The sequence below is a fragment of the Plectropomus leopardus genome, chromosome 15, assembly GCF_026936395.1.
Source record: "Plectropomus leopardus strain MGB_pleo_1.0 chromosome 15, ASM2693639v1, whole genome shotgun sequence".
Classification (NCBI taxonomy): domain Eukaryota; kingdom Metazoa; phylum Chordata; class Actinopteri; order Perciformes; family Serranidae; genus Plectropomus; species Plectropomus leopardus.
Window position 1 is genome coordinate 2,147,018 of NC_142190.1, and position 19,005 is coordinate 2,166,022.

Below are 19,005 nucleotides of genomic sequence, written 5' to 3' on the forward strand. Positions count from 1 at the left end.
GACCGCAGGCTGGCCACGGTGACTCTGGTGCCGCACAGATAAACAAACCGTCCCCTGCGTGGCTCCGTGGACCTTTAACAACTAACGCGACCAGCTTTTGCGTTATCAGACGGATACTTTTAATGCCGACAGAAGTGCCTCAGTTGAACACCATTCATAAAAAGTTAAATTTGGGAGTTAAATCCGCTGAGAGGTGAGTTTGATACAAGTTGTTGCTGGAAAACTTAAGCTAACACTTGCTAACAACACGTAGTAGCTAGTACTAGTTATGTGTTTTCATCACTCCAGTATACTGCAGACTGATATTCACGTTAATAAATACCGTTACGTACATTTACATCACTTAGTTGACCATATAAAAGCGAGCTTAATTAAGCTAATTAATGAACCAAGCCCCCTTCCAGCTCCGTAATATGAACCGTGAGTTATGCTAATTTTAAGCAACAGATGGTTAAACCTGGCAGCAGTAATAAGAGCTAACGGAGCATTTCTGTTTGCGCATTTTCATTGGAGTTGAGCAGCTCACTTGTTGCATCCTCAGCTCACTGTTAGCTCCCGAGCATAAGCTCCATTAATCGCTTCTGTTTTGTTTTTTGAGCTGTCATCTGTTTGTTAGTTTTGCAATGCATCTGCGTTTTATGGCAAGACGTGTTTATGTACAACATCAGTCAGACACAAGGCAGTTCAGGGTGCTTTACAGGGGCGGAGAAATGCATAAAATACAATGATATTAAAAAAAAACCAAGCTTTTCAAATTGCCTGACATACCACCTTATAAAAACTTGTTTGCGATAAATGAGAGTTTTCTCTTTTGAAATTGACATGTTTTCATTTGGCCTGTTTTATATTCACAGTTTCAGTTTGTGCAATTTGAGAGTTAATGGAAAACTGCCCAGTGTTTGATTTGATTGTTCTGGGCTACTGTAGAAATATGATAGTGCAACATGGCAATCTCCATAGATGAGGACCTGCTCAATTTGTAGATTTAAATGGCTCATTTTAAGGTAACAGAAAAGACATTTTCAGCGAATTGTACACTGAAGAAAACATACTTATTGTATCACATTAATTTCTGCCAAAGTAGCCTCATAAATCTTAGAGTGGTCCTTTAACACCTGAGCTTTCACACTGCGTTTCTTGTTGCTTCATTCATCTAAAACATAAAAAAAAACAACAACACCTGAGCATGTCTTCATTTCTCTCATCCTCCCAGTGACCTGCTGTGATAATTGCATGCTGCATGTTTGACTCCTACCCATCATCCATCTGCACGTCTTCTCACTTCTGACACATGTGGCCACTCTGTTAGAAATGAACACCTCTCACCGTCCTTTGCATGTTGTGCTTTGAGCGTGGCGTCATGAGGAGAGACAGTGATAACCGTCTGGCGCTCTCGTCCAAGAAACCATGCCGGGGCCAGACTGACTTTGGGCGAGAGCTGCAGAGGCTGCGTGCTGACTGGGAAGCAGAGAAGAGGCGGACGCAGCAGGCCCGCGGACACCTTTCTGTGGAGCTGAAGCACCTGCGGGAAGAAGCTGAGCAGGACCAGCGTAGGGCTGTGAGGGAGCAGGCGGCCAGACGAGGGTGCCAAAAGGACTCTGACAGATACCTGCGTCTGCTGGAGAAGGAGGTGAACACTAAACAGACAGACAGAGGCCAAAACAGAGAGTCTACAGAAAAAGAGGCTTTCTGTTTGTGCAGAGACTCTCATGCAAAACTGGAGCAGTTGCTTCTGACTCTCTATGAGGAGCTAAATGGTGGGCAGGCGGTCTATAAATTGCATCAGAGGGAGGAATTTGAGCTAGAAAAAGCCGTGTTCCTCTGCCACCTGCTCGAGGCCCACGGGAGACTATTGCTGGGGAAGCACAGAACAGGACACCCCAGCTACACTTTAAAAAGTCTCCCAAGAAAACCAGCTCAGGAGGACGTCAGTAACTCCTCTAAAAAAAAATCTCTCCTAACAGCCTCGCCGCAGAGATCCCAGAGTGCCTCCAACTCACCGAAGAACAAAACCAAACAGGATCGGAGTGAGCGGCCTTTAGGGAGGGCCGTCAGTGCAGCTGACCCCTGCACTGCGGCTGCAGGCGTGGACACCTGTCAGAGCGGCTCTCTGAAAATTTGTCACCCTCCAAACGCTCCCCATGCAGGCTGGGACGACCCCCATTGCGGAGAGTCCTCTGGGTCAGACGAGTCATCGCCCTCCAAATGCATGGACAGAAATATGGAGGTAAGCTGATTCATATTTCCAGAGTCCACACATGATCTCATAATCTAGTGAATTAACCCTCTGAAACCAGAGCAGATTGATTTCTTTAAGAGAAAGCATGGGAAGAAGGCTGCTTAACAAGAAATGGCCCAAAAATGAGCAAAACATTTTTAAAAGTTTCAAGAAAATAAACAAAACAAGAAAAGTGAAAAAACAAACAAACAGAAAATGACCCAACAAATTCGCAAACTCGTCATAAGGGAATAACCTGAAAATATGCACACAAAAAAATTTAAAAAAGAAAGTGCTGTAGATGCAGTACTGCCAGTATTTCCTCCTGTATTTTTAACTCAGAAAATGCATCAGTTTATTTACATGTATATCATGTGCAAAACAACTGATGCATAAACACTCAGGCTCTCTCATAGCCAACTCTGTCCTCTTATTAGCCACCTGAGTGAAGTGAGGTCGGGGTGTAACGGTCACATGATTCCCTCCTGTTTGAAGTAAGCTTAGTGTGTGCTGTAAAATCCACGTTAATGTTGTCAGAGAAGCAGCAGCGTGCAGCGGCGTGCAGGGTGCGAGCAGAGGAGGGGTGCCGCTGGATCTGTTCATGCCTCCTGTTTGAGTGGCAGAAGTGGGTCAGTGTGCAGCCGTCTCTTAAATTTTGGATTGAAATTTTCACGGGGAGTAAATTGAATAATTAATCAAAACTGGGACTGTGTCGAAACAGCGCTGCCCACTCGCCAAACCTCATATTTCTTGCATGTTCCTGCTGAGGCGTCACCCGTGTTAAGTCAATATTTTAAAGGTGTCCAAATGGGACTGCCGGCTAAGACAAGAATGGACTTATGGTTGTTTCTATTATTCATTTCCGTTTTGGATTGTTCCTTTTAAAGTGAAACTCACACAAGCATAACACAAACATGCCAAATTTTTCATTGCAGTCTGTCTGACACTTTTTTCTTTTTTCTTAATAATGTGTGTGTGTGTGTGCTATAAAAATGTGTGTAATTGAAGTTGAAACTGAAGAAAAAACATGCAATTTAGTAGAAGAAATATACTTTGCACATTTGAATGATTGCACAGAGGATAGCTGTGAATGAAATATTGCGCCAAATATTGCAGTTAAGAGAGTGATATAAAAAATTATTGCACCTTAAAAACCATTTAACGATTGATTCACGTAACCGAAAAAAAGTGTGGGAAGAAGTACTAACTTATTTAATCTCACCCCTTATCCATAAATTAATAATAGTCAATTATTTAGCCTCCACATCAATACAATATTTACAATAAATTATACAATAATTCATTCTCAAGACTTACTTGAATATATTATCTTAATTGCCAATAATATTTAATAGATATAAATGAATTACAAAAATAATTGTCTTAATGAAAATATAAATTCTTATAAATAAACCTTATAAAAAATATAAAAAATAATTGCTGATATATTAATCTTATCAAAATTTATCTCAGTTTCTTTTAATCCTTATCAAATCATGACAGCGATGTTCTACTCAATCAAGTAAAAAATTGATATGTACTGTGTGTATATATACATATACACATACTAATCTGCTCACAAATACATACAAACATATATACACATACCTACACACACCTTCTTCATCCTCCCCATATGTAGTGAAAATCATTTCTTTATAACGCTTCGTAAACTTTGTAATTCTGTTGACTCAGACTACATTTGTGTGGAAATGAAGAAGAAAAAAGGCTTTTGTGAAAGATTTTTAACAGTAATTAGGATTTCTCTTTGATCGCAGACATGCTGATCGGTGCGGTGATACTGTTACATCCATTGAAAGTTTGCTTTTGAGCTTTTTGCTAAATTCCAAATGATCTTTCTTTTTTTGCTTTTTTTGCTCCCTGTCATAATTTAACGGAGAACGTTTGATGTGAGATGTATTTGAACTGCAGCCAGCTCTTTGGTTCGATGACAGGCAGACGGGGAGACTTTGTCAAAATATGTCAGCGTGACAGAACGTCAATACCACTGAGCCGTGATGGACCTGACTGCAGCTCAGAGCATTGTGCTGTTTGACATGCATCACTGCATGCTTTTCTTTGTTTTATTCTCCGTGTATTTACTATATTTCTGCCGCTTACAACATGTGATAAGTCCGCTTGCTGGTGGCACTGCTCATTTGTGCAACAGTAATCTCACTTTTTTTTTTTTTACTGTCAGCACCTCTGTGCCCAAATTTACATTATCAAAAGAGCTGAAGCAGAACAGAAATAATGTTGAGTTCACGTCAGCCTGCAGGCGTGTAAAGCCATGGTCTTGTGAGCACACTGTAATTAACAGACGCTGTGAACTGCAGCGTCAGGGAAAAGTAAGAGGCTAATTTTTATAGCATGGGCATGATGTTTGTTTATTTGAACCTTTCTTTCTTTGAGAATCAACCACTTTTTCTTTTTTGTGGCATTTGTTTTGATTTATTTTGCACAGACAGTAGTGCAAGTGTCAACAGATCACAACAGGCTATAAAACTGAAAAACATCTCTTTTGTTATGAAACTGAAAATACCATAAATAATAAAAAAAGTAATAAAGCTCATGCATTTTCTGAATTTAAACATTCACTTAAAAATCATCCTGGTGAAGTCGTATAACATTGAAAATATCACTAAAGTTTTGCGCAAATCTGTATTGAAAACCCGCCTTGTGACATTGTGTCATGTGATCAGACTTTACATTTTAGAGTTTCCTTTCACTGTTACCATCCCATGGCACACGTGTGTAGTAATGATGCTGTTTAAATAGTCACACCTGTCAGGTAGATGGATTATCTAAGAAAAGAAGAAATGCTCACTGAGAGGGATTTTAACAAATATGACCAAAATTGGAGAGAAATATATCTATTTGAGTCCTTAACAAAGATCTGTAACTTAAACCTGTGAAAAAATGAGGCTATAATAATGTGACAAATAATAATAATAATAATAATAATAATAATAATAATAATAATAATAATAATAATAATAATAATAATAATAATAGTTTGGAACAAATACAGAAACCGTTACAGCCCTACTGTCAGTATCTTAAAATGGGAATGACAGACAGTTGATATCAGGGAAACTGATATCACTTTTCCTTTCAGAGTCAGTCAGCGTAAAAGTAGCAATATCAGTGTTGACTGCACTGACAGTGCAGCAGAAGAAAAAGCCAGCTGAAAAAATGAATGCAAAAAGTCTATTTTTAACTTTGCTGCACCCAGTCGTGTGTTTTCTAACAGTGACCTTTTAAAGGTAGACTGCTGCCTTTTATCAGAGCAGAGACACTGCAAAGCTTTGTGTCTGCGACAAGCTACATTTTACTTACTTTGACGTGTAACTATGCGTATTAGCAGAGGGCAATATAAAATTAATCTAAGCAACAGTATTTTTATATTTTGATAGTTACATTACATACATTTTCAGCAAAAAGTCTGGAAATGTAATGAATAAACAGTTTTTGCAACATATCCACAATATCAAAATATGTCCTGGTTGACAAATCTCTACACTCTGTATCATCCTTGTGTGTGCAAATAATATTGATCCTAAAAATTCTCTCAGATTAAAAGCTGTTGCCACCTTTTTTGATCTCCAACCGATGTAAACACAACAGCAGCTGTTTCTTTTGTAAGGAGGCAGAGCTGCTGACACTGAGTTGATGATGTTCGACCTTTGCTTGAACTTGCCACTGTCCCACAGACCGCTCCATCGCGCAGACATGTCCGATAACCCACTCCACCGTGGACATGTCCGACAGCCTGCTCCAGCGCGGACATGTGCGACGGTCCGCTGTCGCAGCTTTACAAACTGTGTTGCTCCTGCAAGGTTTTCCAACAAAACACCTGTCATTGCGCGTGACCAGTACTATAGTATATATGCTCTTTTGCCAAACTCCGTATGAACCCTAGGTTTAGACTATAAGAACAGGTTCTGTGCACGTAGAGCATCGCCATTTTCAGTTTTAAAATAAATGAATGTGTAGGGAAATCCTGCGTTGTCTTGAATTAAGCGTGCAGGTGTTTACTGCTTCTTTCCCCTTTTGTCATATGTTGATAAAGGACATGTTAAGGCTGGTTAATCACAGTGAGTGTGCCTGGCTGCATGTTAAAGGGCATATCAGCAGAATATTAATTCATGATCTATATAAACATGTTCGTAGGAACATTATCTTTTTATTTAAATTAGGGCGAAAGACTGAACCTTTTGTGCTTCTAAAGGAAGTCATTGTATAGATGACGAGCATAGGTGAACATGAATCACTCCAAAATTAATTTTCAGTCTCCAAAATTAAGATGCACTCCAGGCAGCAGGAGAGGATCAGTTCATCTGGATTCTTTTTATGCAGCATAGCTCCTTATCCTTTTATCCAGCCATCCGTGATGCATGAGTGCAACCAACACATGTTGAATTATGCATCTTGCACATAGATAAGGCACTTTGCACCATGCACTTAATGCCAGACAGTTTACACTGCTACTGTTACTGCACTTGTGTCCTCTGTTTGAATGGTTGTAGTTTTTTCTTTGCCTTTTTCTTTCTCTCTTGATATTTCTGTTGTCTGTTACCTGCCAAGGGACAACAGATGTAAATAAGCAGTCCTGCAAACTCCGGCATATTTACATTTGTATGTTATACTGATGTTCATAATAATAATAATAATAATAATAATAATAATGATAATGATAATAAATTAATTAAAAAATAAAATAAAGGGGGGAAAATATAATTTTGTGCAGGAATAGTGCTGTCTTCAGGCGCACTCTCAGTCTGCCAATTATAATAAAAACACAAATAAACAATATTGATGATAATAATAGTCATAATAAATACATTAATCAATTAAATATTATTAATAACAGCAGCAGTTGTAATAATATCTACTAATAATAATCATTGATATTATAATAATAATAATGTAATGATAAACTTTATTTATAGAGCACTTTTACAAGGAATGCAGCTGAAAGCGCTTCACAATAAAAAAAATGCAACACAAGAAACAAGATTAGACAATCAAAAGACAGGCGGTGATAAACAAGATATAAAAGTCAAAGTAAAAAGTACAGAGACCAGTAAGAATAGTAAAAACAAGAGAATTGATTTAAAATAATACTTAAAAGAATTTCAGTATTAAAGCCAGATGAGATAAATAGGTTTTCAGCTGTATAAAATAAATTAATGAATAAATAAATTCATAAATAAATAGTTAGTTGTTATTTAGTTAGTTATGAATAACTTAACCCTCCCCTGTCCAGGCCCATATTCAGGCCGCTGCGTGTTAAAGGATTTATTAAGCTGCTTTGCTCGTTTAAAAGACAGTTAGATGGAGTACTTGACATTTCCTTTTATAGTAGAGAGGAAGGCAGTGAGTTCATTTGTAAACTGTCATTGAGTTGTGACGAACTTTATCTTTCACGGACCCGCAGCTTTACATGTTTTTTTAGTGTCCGAGGCTTCATTACTATCACGTGCATTCATCCTCCTGTCAGTCATCTGATTTATTTCTCTCGGTGTAAAACACCAGAATGAGTGTGGACACACACTTGTTCCCCTGCCTGCCTCCTGCAGCCTGCCTGTGTTGCAGTGTGTGTGCTGCCTATTGATTGTTCAAGAGGCAGCCAACATCATTCCAGCGTCATCTCCATGGAAACGAGCGCTAGTCGCAGCAATGATTGGGCCCCGTCTCGGAGGCTGCCTTTTTGTGATAGGACGGCGGAAGCAGTTCTCCCTGCCCCCTCTTCTCAGCGACACTCGCCGTCTTACACACACACACATTTTTCCCCCTTCGTCCTCTTTCTTCACCTTTATGGCGCCGTTACGGAGACGGGATTAACAAGCCCGTCGAGTCTTATTGCATCTGGATGAAATGCTTTTTGACACAGTGGTGCTGGTGAGGACGGACTCACAGCTGGAGAGTCAACATGCCACCCACATCTCATCTGAGAGAACGGAGAGCAGAGCGGAGACCTGTTAGTTAGATCATCTCTTGTTTTTTTCTCCATCGCACGCCTCTTCTTGTTTGGGGTTTCAGTTTGGGCCTGCATGTGTCTGTTTCAGCGCTACGCAGGCGAAGTGTGTTTTCCCTTTTCTGGACAAGTACTGATGACAACAGAGGACATGAAGGCGCAGGCTACGTCAGCATAGTGAGCACAGGATAAAACACAGAATGCTCAAGAATGCTACCAGGAGGATGACAGTCGTTGAATCGCCTTCAGAAGCCGAGGCCAAAAATATGTCCCTTTGGAGCTGATTGCCCTCATTTTGGAAAACGTCACTGTGCAGAGGAGGAGGAGGAGGTACTTTACAACTCCTGGTTTGTCTGTGGCTGGTTTTGTCCTGGATGTGGCACACAGACTCTTGCTGTAACACATTTTATGGAAGGAACTTCACTAGTGTCGTTTTTGTTCGCTACAAATCTGATTCTCGAGTCACCGACAGCTATGGCTGCGGTTTGCTTGGTTTCTGCAGTTCGCCTCAGCTGTGAATAAACACACTCCAACAGAGGACAGTGACATCTTCATCATCTCAAACTCCACCAGCTGCTCCGCTCCTCCAGCACATGAAAAGCCTGCGATGGCTCGGTCTCGGCTGGGCACCTCGTTTAGTCATATTGATCCCGTCTACGCTGTTTGACTTTGACAGAGAGTGATGTACGACCTGTGCACTCGGCCCGAGCAGCCTGAGCCGGCACCGGCACACGCCGAGATGGAGAGCCGGGACGTGGCTGACGCTCTGGGGCGACAGCAGCAGGAGGTGAGGGGGTCGGAGCAGCGAGATGATAAACAAATCGTGGACAAGCCGGTCCCAGCCACGGCGAATGTCACTTCAACATCGCTGTTAGGGAAAAGGCATCACTCGCTTTATGCCAACCTGAACGGGTTTGAAGTGGAGGGCATACGCAAGGTTAGTGTCTGGAACATTAGTTTGATGGTTTACATGAAAATTTTTGGGGCCTGGAGACTGCAAGAGGCGTCCCACTCATTGTAGACCGTAACAGAAATGGTGTAGTGTATTATGGGATCTTCTTTAACCCTTTGAAACCTGGACTGACATCAGTTTTCTTTGGCTGTGTCCAGACGCTTTTAACAAGCCTTCAAACCTTTCAAACAAATAACGACCTGAATTATCTGATTTTTTTATTTTTTTGAGGAGAGAGAGAAAAAAAAAGATTTGAAGGTTTGATTATTTTTTTAAATGGTTAAAATGTCAGAAAAGTGTTAATATTTATAATTATAGTTGTTTTTTAATATTTTTTTATTGTCTTACTCTTTTGATAATTTCCAGGTCATTTTCTTGTTTTTTGGGGGGTATCTTTCTTTCTTTATATTTTCTTGCTGATTTTGAGAAATTTCTTATTGAGTTGCTTATTGCCCTCTCCCAATTCTTTGGAAAGAAAACAAGCCAGTTTGCTCATGTTTCAAAGGGTTAAAGGTCAAGGAAATTTAGATTTTGGTGGTCAAAGGTGACCTTGCATCTGTCGAATGTTAGTGAACGCAATATCTAAAGATGGCCTTGAGGGACTTTTATCAAATTTGGCACAAACGTCCACTTGGACTCAAGAATGAACTGATTAGAATCTGATGGTTGAAGGTCAAGGTGTATATGTGTTTTTGGGTTGTTTGCACATTTGGCACCTTCTTGTGAATGCAATCTCTCAAGAAAACCTGAGTGAATATTTAAAATTTGGCTCAAATGTTGGAGTAGACTCAAGAGTGAATTGATTACATTTTGGTGGTCAAAGGTCAAGGTCAGGGTGACCTTGCGTCCATGTCACTTTCGTGAACACAATATCTGAAGTTGGCCTTGTAGGAGTTTCCTCAAATTTGGCACAAACGTCCCTAGAGAGGAAATGCAAGCTAATATTTATGATAATGTTTCTGCTGTTTTTTCCCAGCACTAGCACTCCGGTCTTTTCCACCGCCGGTTCTTTCATTAAAGCTCACTCCATTTTTTCCTTTGTTGATGGTTTGAATGAATATTTAGTTGGTTGGAATTTTATCATTTAACCAAGGAAGTAATCTGAGTGCAACATTGCCTGCTGTCCTCCCCACCCCTGCCGCTTTATTACCCAATTACCACAATCACAGCCAAGTAAAAACCCTTAATAAACTGTCAACACACTCAACATGGGGGAAGGAGAGACGAAACGGTGCATTAGAAATGATTATTTGGCCATTTCAGAGCAGTCGGGGCTGTCACTTTCACATTATTGTACTTAATTACACCATTATTTGGAGTGGGAGGTACCTTGATGGTGCTTTTGTTGTCTTATCACCAGTTCCACCCAGAATTAATGACTGTGTGTTGGGGGGTTGCTTTTTATGGGAGCACGCACTTTTGTAAGAATAGAATGAATCTGTGTAAAACATTAATGTAAGAAGCAGAGCAGGTTTCATACAGCAGCAGGAAACTGGGTGAAACTGAAGCTGAAAACTCCCACATGAATTATGGGTTATAAATGGAGCGTTTAGAAAGACGTCTGGTTTTATGTGTAGGTTGATGTCAATCACCAGATCTTTATCATCCAGAGAGGCTTAGCCCACGAAGCAGTGAGTTAGTCCATGTACATAGATGGAAAGATAGGTGGATAAACAGATTCTAGCATTAGAATGTGTCTCAGATTTTAGGACGTTTCTAGGATTTCAGGACATTTATAGCATTTGAAGACATTTCTAGATTTTCAGACATTTCTACGATCACAGGAAGTTTCTTGGATTTTAGGGTATTTCTTGGATTTTATGATGTTTCTAGAATTAGATAGATAGATAGATAGATAGATAGATAGATAGATAGATAGATGGGGAGGGAGGAAGATATGTAAAGAAAATACCCCCCAACATTATGGTTTGTGCTAGAAACATGCTAGAAAAGTCCTAAAATCCCATAAACATGGCCCCTGGCCTCCTGTCATTTTGCAAAAGTGGCCCCAAATTAAAGCTCGTTAAGTATCCCTGAGTTGTGTTAATCTGTGAGTGCAAATGACACACAGCAGTTGACAGCGTGTCCACTCTGTGGAGGACACAAGCATGATTCCTCTGAAGGCTAATGAGCTTGTTGAGTGTGGGGTCCTCTGAGGTCCCACCTCCTAAACACCTGTCTGGATACCATATGGCTGCCTCTGCAGTGACGGATGGGTTTACACACCACGAGCAACAAATGGAGCTACAAAGAGACGCTGCGTTTTGTCTCGGTAACTCCTCTGAAGACAGTTATTTTTCCCTGTTGACCCTTTATTCAGCTTTGACCCCTCCCTGTGTTTGTGGGGCTCAGGTCAGGCTGGTACCGTCCTCTGTTCAGTGTCTTTCCAGTATATAAGAGATACTCGTCCTGCTTTGCTTTAGGGACACTTTTGCAAAAATGACAGGAGGGCAGGGGCCAGTCGCAGCAGCCCCATACATGTGTCAAGGATTTTAGGACATTTCCTGGGGTTTAGTACATTTTAATACATTTCTCAGATTATAGGTCATTTCTTGGATTTTATGACATTTTTAGTATTTTTTTTTTAGTGTTTCTATGATTTTAGGACATTTCTCAGATTTTAGGACATTTCTAGGATTTACAAACATTTCTTAGATTTAAGGACATTTCTTGGATTTTGAGACATTTTTAGTATTTTTTTTAGCATTTCTTTGATTTTAGGACATTTCTAGGATTTAGGAACATTTCTCAGATTTTGGGACATTTCTATGGTTTTAGGACATTTCCAGGATTTTAGGATGTTTCTAGGATTGTAGGACATTAGGGTCTTAGCTAGGACCTGTCAGGGGGGTGGGGGATCCTCCACTTGCACTTTTTTGATAAACAAGCTCTATTTGGATTCTGTTTAATGCACTCTGGCACCGTATGTATACTATAAGTATAAAAATAGTCCCCAGGGTTAAACACTTTATTTTTGTTGTGAATTAGAAAATAGTTGGGGGACCATTTGTCACCCTATCGGGGGCCGTATTTGGCCCTCAGGCAGACAGTTCAGTGTCACTGCAGCACACAGTCCCAGCTTTAACATGGCTCTGGTAGCACTGCTACTGTAATGATGTCAAAGAAGTATTTACTTTCTCTGCAGGAGTCTTGGTACCTTTGCCACACACAGTCTGACTCCAGCCTCTGCCCAGTCTGTCACTGTAAACAGGCTGTTTCACTCTGGAGAAAGTGCAAGCTTGATTCAGCTCTGACAAAATACTGAAGCAGCTCTTTGTTTATATTTGCTGTTCACACAAGAAATACCTTTACCTCCGTTAGTTAACGGGGAAACTTCCTTCCTTCCTTCCTTTCTTCCCCTAAACGTAAGTGTACTTGTCACTCCATCCGGCGTCAGCTGTGGTCTTACAGCCTGTAAATAATAGGCTTTATGACCTTGTCAACACGTCACTTACCCCACTGTGCATTTAATGGCATGACTGATGCTTTGCAAGACTTCTGAGCAGCTCTGTCACGTGTGCAGTCATATTTGTCAGGTATTTCTCAGTGCTGAATGTCAGCGTTGGCACTGACTAAATTCAGGCTTGGTGGTAGACTGTGACGCACCCCCGCCAGCCCATACAGGTCCCCACCGACCCAGTTTGTACCTGTGGGAGAACTGAAAGTGGAGCAGTGTGTCTGTATAAAGTCCTGATTTTAGCACAACTAAGCACTCCTTTTACCTCCTACTGCCACACCAAACTCTGTTCTCAAGTTTAACACTGAGGTTTCTTTTTAAATATTCAACACTCAGCCTACTTTTTCAAATATTTTTCAGTTACTTGTTAAAATCCACATGAATTACTCCTCATACTGATCCACCACAGCGCACGTTTATAAAGGAAGTCATGTTACTTAGTTCTGGTTTTTCATTTTTCAAAAAAAGAATAGTGGAGTCGAACACCAGGAGTGAATGCAGTAAGTTCAGTTTTAATCCCAACACAGAGAACAATGAGGGCAAAACAGACTTTTTTAAACAAATATTTTCGGGTCTAGCTCAGCCAAAAAATCAAAAACAAAAAATCCGTCCGCATGTTGGCATGGTGTTAATTAACAAGCCTCTATGTAACACGTCGCTCAGTCAGAGTGACTGAATGTAGACTCGGGGTATAATCGGGCTGTTGGCCTATCTGTGTTTTAGAGTTGGGGTTGATTTCCAGTTTTGCTAGTCCGTTCCAGTGTACGACCTTAAGCCAGTTTGATTGCTGAACTGTCATTTGTCGTTGTGAGGGAGGGCGAACAAGCGTCCATGCTGTGCTTATTTACTAGAATGTGGTTTTGGGGTGACGAGAGGGGACACGGCAAGAAAACTAAAAGCTAAACTTTGTTCAGAAACTGTTTCTATTTTTATCTGTCGCTAGCTTTGAAAGCACTGCAGTGGATGAGGAACTTATTTGCTTTATTTCTTATTATTTTGCTTACTTGAAAATACTGTTTCAGCAAAAATTGGAGATCAAACAGAAAAACTAAGCAGCACTGATCAAATTTGAACCAAGATTCTCTCACAACGTTGACTTTCTCTTGGTTGCATTAAATCACATACCAGTGGAAGTTATTATTGGTCTGGTATGGCGCAGTGCATTCTGGTAGTTGTCGGTTTTCACCCACCTCTTGAGCAAAAGCATCATTTTACCGTTTTCTGGCCATGTAGCACCAGTTTGAAAGTATTTGAGTTTTTTTTTCTGCAAAGACAGACTTGTTTTATGTGAGGACTCCCTTTACATCGCTGAAATACTCATTTAACCCAAATACAGTTTTTTCAGTTTATAATGAAATTGATGCATATCAGTGCAGCTCAAGGTAAAACCTCTCATGAATTTTCTGGATAATATCTCCATCTGTGTATGATTTATTCCTGTTGCTGGTTCTTTATTGCTGTGTATTTGTGTGTGTGCCCACATATAAGTGTGTTTTATTGGCCAGCCATGTCATGACTCCTGAATAATTGATCGAGCAGCGAGAGGGGAATCTCTGGAGCATTGGTCTCTCACTGTCCCAGCCAAAACATTGCTGTCCGTCTGTCTGCAACGACGTGCACGCTCTGTGCACGGCACAGAGGTCACACATTGTGTTTGCTGTCACTCTCACTGGCAGCTGTGGAGCAATGACTGTGGGGTATCATTTCCACACTGTATACTGCACTGTATGTGGAACGTATGGAATTCTGTACCATAAGTGAGGAAGCAGCAAAAGCAGGATAAAACAAATAGATAAACATAAAAATGAATCAATATAATATTAATCATTAGTTAAATAAATAAATACATAAATAAATGATAACATAAATAATAGCTAGCATCTAGTAAAACAGATGTATAAATAAATAGTCAATAAATAAACAAAATTCAATTAAAAGCCAAACTAAAAAGGTGGGTCTTGAGATTTTACTTTAAAAATCAAATCTTTCATCAGCTGTTAGTGATTCTTGATACATCTGCCTCTTTAAAGGCTTTAGCTCAGACTGAAAACCACACAGAGGCCGTCTGGCTCTCCCTCATGTTTACGGCCACCAGGCTGCATCCATATTTGGTTTTGCTCCCAAACTGCTGGCGAGATTAAACCCATGATTACCTGTGCTTATGGGAGATGCTTTCTGCCCGGAGGAGGAAACGGAGACTCATTTTGTTGACTGACTGAATGTCGACAAAGGTCACGGAGGCCTTTCATAACTGGAGCGCCTCGGCCAGACGCGCATTTATTGAATGTGACTCGGGAATGTTTGTTGTGGAACACTGTAATGGTGTCTCGACATTTGAAAGGTGCACCATTGTTGTGGACCATGTGTGCGTGTGTGTGTGTGTGTGTGTGTGTGTGTGTGTGTGTGTGTGTGTGTGTGTGTGTGTGTGTGTGTGTGTGTGTGTGCGTGTGCACACATGCACTTTATTAATGGCTCTGTCATCTGGAAACTAACTTACAAGGCTGGTCTGCTCATTGTTCTTCTGAGGTTAAATCAGGGATGCTCCACTCGCTTTGCTCAGAGGCCACTTTTGCAAAATGACAGGAGACCAGGGGCCAATCACAGCAGCCCCATACATGGTTCTAGGATTTTAGGATATTTCTTGGGTTTTAGGATTTTTGGGACATTTCTAGGATTTTGAGACATTTATAGAATTTTAGCACATCTCTAGGATTATATGACATTTACAGGATTACAGGATATTTCTGAAATTGTTGGATGTTTCTTGGATTTATGGACAATTTTAGAGGATTTTAGGACGTTTCCAGGATTTTAGAATCTTTTGTGGATTTTTTGACATTTTTAGGATTGTAGAGCATTTCTAGGATTTGGGGACATTTCTCTGATTTTAGAACATTTGTAGGACATATCTAGGATTTTAGGACATTTGTAGGACATATCTAGGATTTTAGGACAAATTTCTAGGAATTTAGGACTTCTTCTGGGATTTTGAGACATTTCTAAGATTTTAGGACATTAGGGGATCCTCTACTGGCACTTTTTCATAGATAAAAAAGCTCTATTTTGTTACTGTTTATTGCAATCTGTTGCAATTTTTCAAAGACACTGTACTGAGAATTTTTTTTTCTTAAAGGACTGATGCATTTTATATACAAACTCTGCTGTGTGTAATGTCTTATAAAAAAAAAGAAAGAAAACAATCCAATGATGCCTAAAATGGGGTAGTTCATGGGCATGTCTGGATGAGTTGCGTATCCGTTGCCTGAATGAGTCATCTGAAGAAAAAGAAAGAAGGAAAAGAAAAGCTGCCAAATGTGGAGTCAGGAACACAAATTTTACCCAAAATAACTTTTTTGCAATTGTTTATCTTTGTGTGCCTGTTAAAGGGTTAATCTATTGAAGAGTAGTGTAGTTTAAAGTGATTGCTTCTGGTGTCAAAGACAGTGCAATCGATATTTTGATAAGCTGCAGAGAGAACAAATGCTCAACCCATCATTGAGCTTGAACTCTTGTGCAGGTCAAAATTTTTGAGTTTTTGGAGAAGAATTTCAAACAGTCAACAAAACTCAACATGCTAACTATAGTTCAGTCACGTAGCGTGATATTAGCTTTAAACAAAAGTCCGCTGGCACACTGCAGGTGTTAAGAGGAACGGGATTTCCCAGTGTTCACTAAAACATCCGGGGGAATTTTGCAGCTCTTTATCAGTGAGCTCGTGGTGACGAGTCACTGGCGGAGGAAAGCTGCAGTGATGACAGTGACGGAGTAGGAGGAGGGATTGCTTGGCATCATCAAGAAGGTCCTTTTGGGGCTGGAAGGAAGCTTTTTTTTTCCAATTAATTTTATGCACTTCAGTTTCTGGCTGAGTGCATTGTATCTTGTAGAGGTCAGTCCAATTTGTGGAATGGTGAACACATATTTGTCATTTGGTCACTTTGGTTTGTATCAAAGCTCCAGTTAAAGGGACACTTTTCTGATTTTTCGGGCAGGGAGTCCCAGGAGCCGACAGCCTGTCTCTGCCCCGAGTGTGCTATCAATAAGCAAATGGTATTTATACTCCAACAGCCGTCCTAATGAATTTGTGGCAGCAGATGTTTTAATTGTGAGAAACCCTGCATAACACAAAATTCGATATTTATATTGCGTCCTTCATGCAGATACCTGTTAGATAACAAGGAAAAACTTTTTCTTTTTTTTTTAAGAATTTGTGAAAAAAAAGCAATTTGACTCTGAAAATATACATAATTTGATGAAAATTTTAACGTTGTGATTTGACTACATAAGGAACACTCAGAATGATGTGGAAAATACAAATAATGGACTGACCCTTTTAATGCCAGTTTCAATGTCTTAACCAGAGCAAATCTGCTTGATTTCTATCAACAACAAAAAAAGGGACAAAGGCAATGAGTAAAATGATAAAAAAAATTTGCATAAGAATTGTAGAAAGTATAATATAAAAATTTGTACAAAAACACCAAGAAAAGTAAAAACAAACAAGTGAGGAAATGACACAAAAACATAACAATAAAAATTCTGTAAAACAGTTGTCAATAAGTAATTCTGAAAATTATTATCACCATTTTTTTTATATTTCCCCTTAGTTTTTAAAAAATTAAATTTAAATTTAAAATTTGCAATTTTTTTGCTGTTTTTGGAGCAAGTTGCTCATTGCTTTTTTCCCCATGTTTTAGCAAGAAAGCAAACCAATTTGCTCAAGATTCAAAGGTTTAAATATTTGAGAAAAGTGTCTGAACGTAGCACAAGAAAAGCGATAGAGGTTTAAAAGGGTTAATATTGCTTTTCTACACATCATGTGATGCTGACAAAGTAGCAACATAAATTTCAAAAAATTGTGTTTGGGGAGAAAAACAATTTTCCGCATGGGAGTCGGTGTGTAATTTGATCTGAAATAGTAGGACATAAGTAAAGCAGTTTTGTGTAGGAGGATAAATAAAGCAGAATATTGCCTCGTTGCCCTTTTTTAAGACGCAGTTTTAAATGCTGAAGCAGATTCAGAACTGCTAAGTGTGTCTGTAGTGCAAAGCCGTTAAATTAAGTTGTTGCTTATACGACAGCAGGGGGGGCGAGAGGCTCGTATGTAAATGCAATATTCTCTGACATGATTGAAGGTTATATTCTGAGGAGGCTCTCGGGTTCGAACCTGTGGACGGTCAGAGGAGAAACAAATCATCTCCAGCACGCTCTGTCTCGCCTTTTTTCCAGTTTCTGCTGACGCTGCATTAAATGGAATAATTTAGCGACCCCTCCCACTGTTCGTCTTTTGACTTTTTAAAGAACCAGATGTTCTCTGCATGTCTGACGCCTTATTAAGCCCACGGAGGCTCTGGGGATTGTGCCATTTTTATTTGTGGACTGTGAGATGATGAGGCAGCCGAGCTAGTATGGATTTTAATTACTGTGATGTAGAGCAGAGTTCTAATGGCTGTGTAACCCTTTAAAGTCCTTACCAAGAAGAAAGTAATGGAAAACAATGCTTTGGTTTTTTTCTGTCTTAAGGGCTACAATATGAAGAATCTTTTTGTATTTTTTTTTATTTAGCAGACCCCCCCTTTTTTTTAATATAGGCCTCTACCAAACAGTTGACATGGCCAAAACGAGAGAAAGAAAAATAAAAGTTTACTGTTAATATGCTAATTTTATGTTAGTATATCTGCAAAGTTTCATTTGTGACCATGGAATTAGTTATATTACCAATATTATTTACAAGCATATTTACAATTACAATGATTTGAAAACATCTTCGAAATGGAAAATTCAGAAAATCCAAATAATTCCCTTCACAAAATATTTGATGGAATAACGTTAAATATGTGCTATCAACAACAGTAATACTCATCTGTTTTTTTATTTAATAAAAAAAAATTATTATCTCAGCAACGCTACTTTTACTGTAAAAGGCCAATTCAGCCATTACCATTTTTGGTTTTATTTCTTTTTTTAAAGTAATTTCTTCATTTCTTCCATTGCCCATGATTTTGAAAAAAGAGCTTCAAAGGGTCAAGACATAGCGACTCGTGCTCTACTAAATGGCTGTGCAGGACATTAAATGGGGTAAGAAAGTCAATAAGTGATAATGGAAACAAGATCTGAAGGCTGATTGGATAAAGAAACATAATTTATGTTGCATTGCAGATAACATGTTTGGGAAATTCCAAATGTAAACTAGCTCATACCTCATATAGGCTATGCACTGAAATGTATGCACAGCTCATATTCTAACCATGTGGAAGGAAAAAAGGCACTAACAAGCGTTTTCAGACTGCATTTTATTTGTGCACAGCCTCACCCAGAGGACGTCTGTGTGAGGAGGTGGAGGTAGATTGCTGGACGCCTGTGGGGAGTGGGGGGGTGTCTCATGTTGGTTCTTTGTTCTC

The 19,005-nt window shown here is 39.6% G+C and overlaps 1 protein-coding gene across 2 annotated transcripts in view; it reads left to right on the plus strand.

The window, feature by feature from the left end:
- The window catches only part of tspoap1 (TSPO associated protein 1), a 104,856-nt gene continuing 85,851 nt past the window's right edge, over window positions 1-19,005 (plus strand). For both annotated transcript variants that reach the window (XM_088088952.1, XM_088088953.1), the window contains exons 1-2: window positions 1-193; window positions 1,214-2,227. In XM_088088952.1, coding sequence (XP_087945078.1) covers window positions 1,337-2,227 — 891 coding nt within the window. In that variant the 5' untranslated portion in view covers window positions 1-193; window positions 1,214-1,336. The remainder of the gene's footprint in view (window positions 194-1,213; window positions 2,228-19,005) is intronic.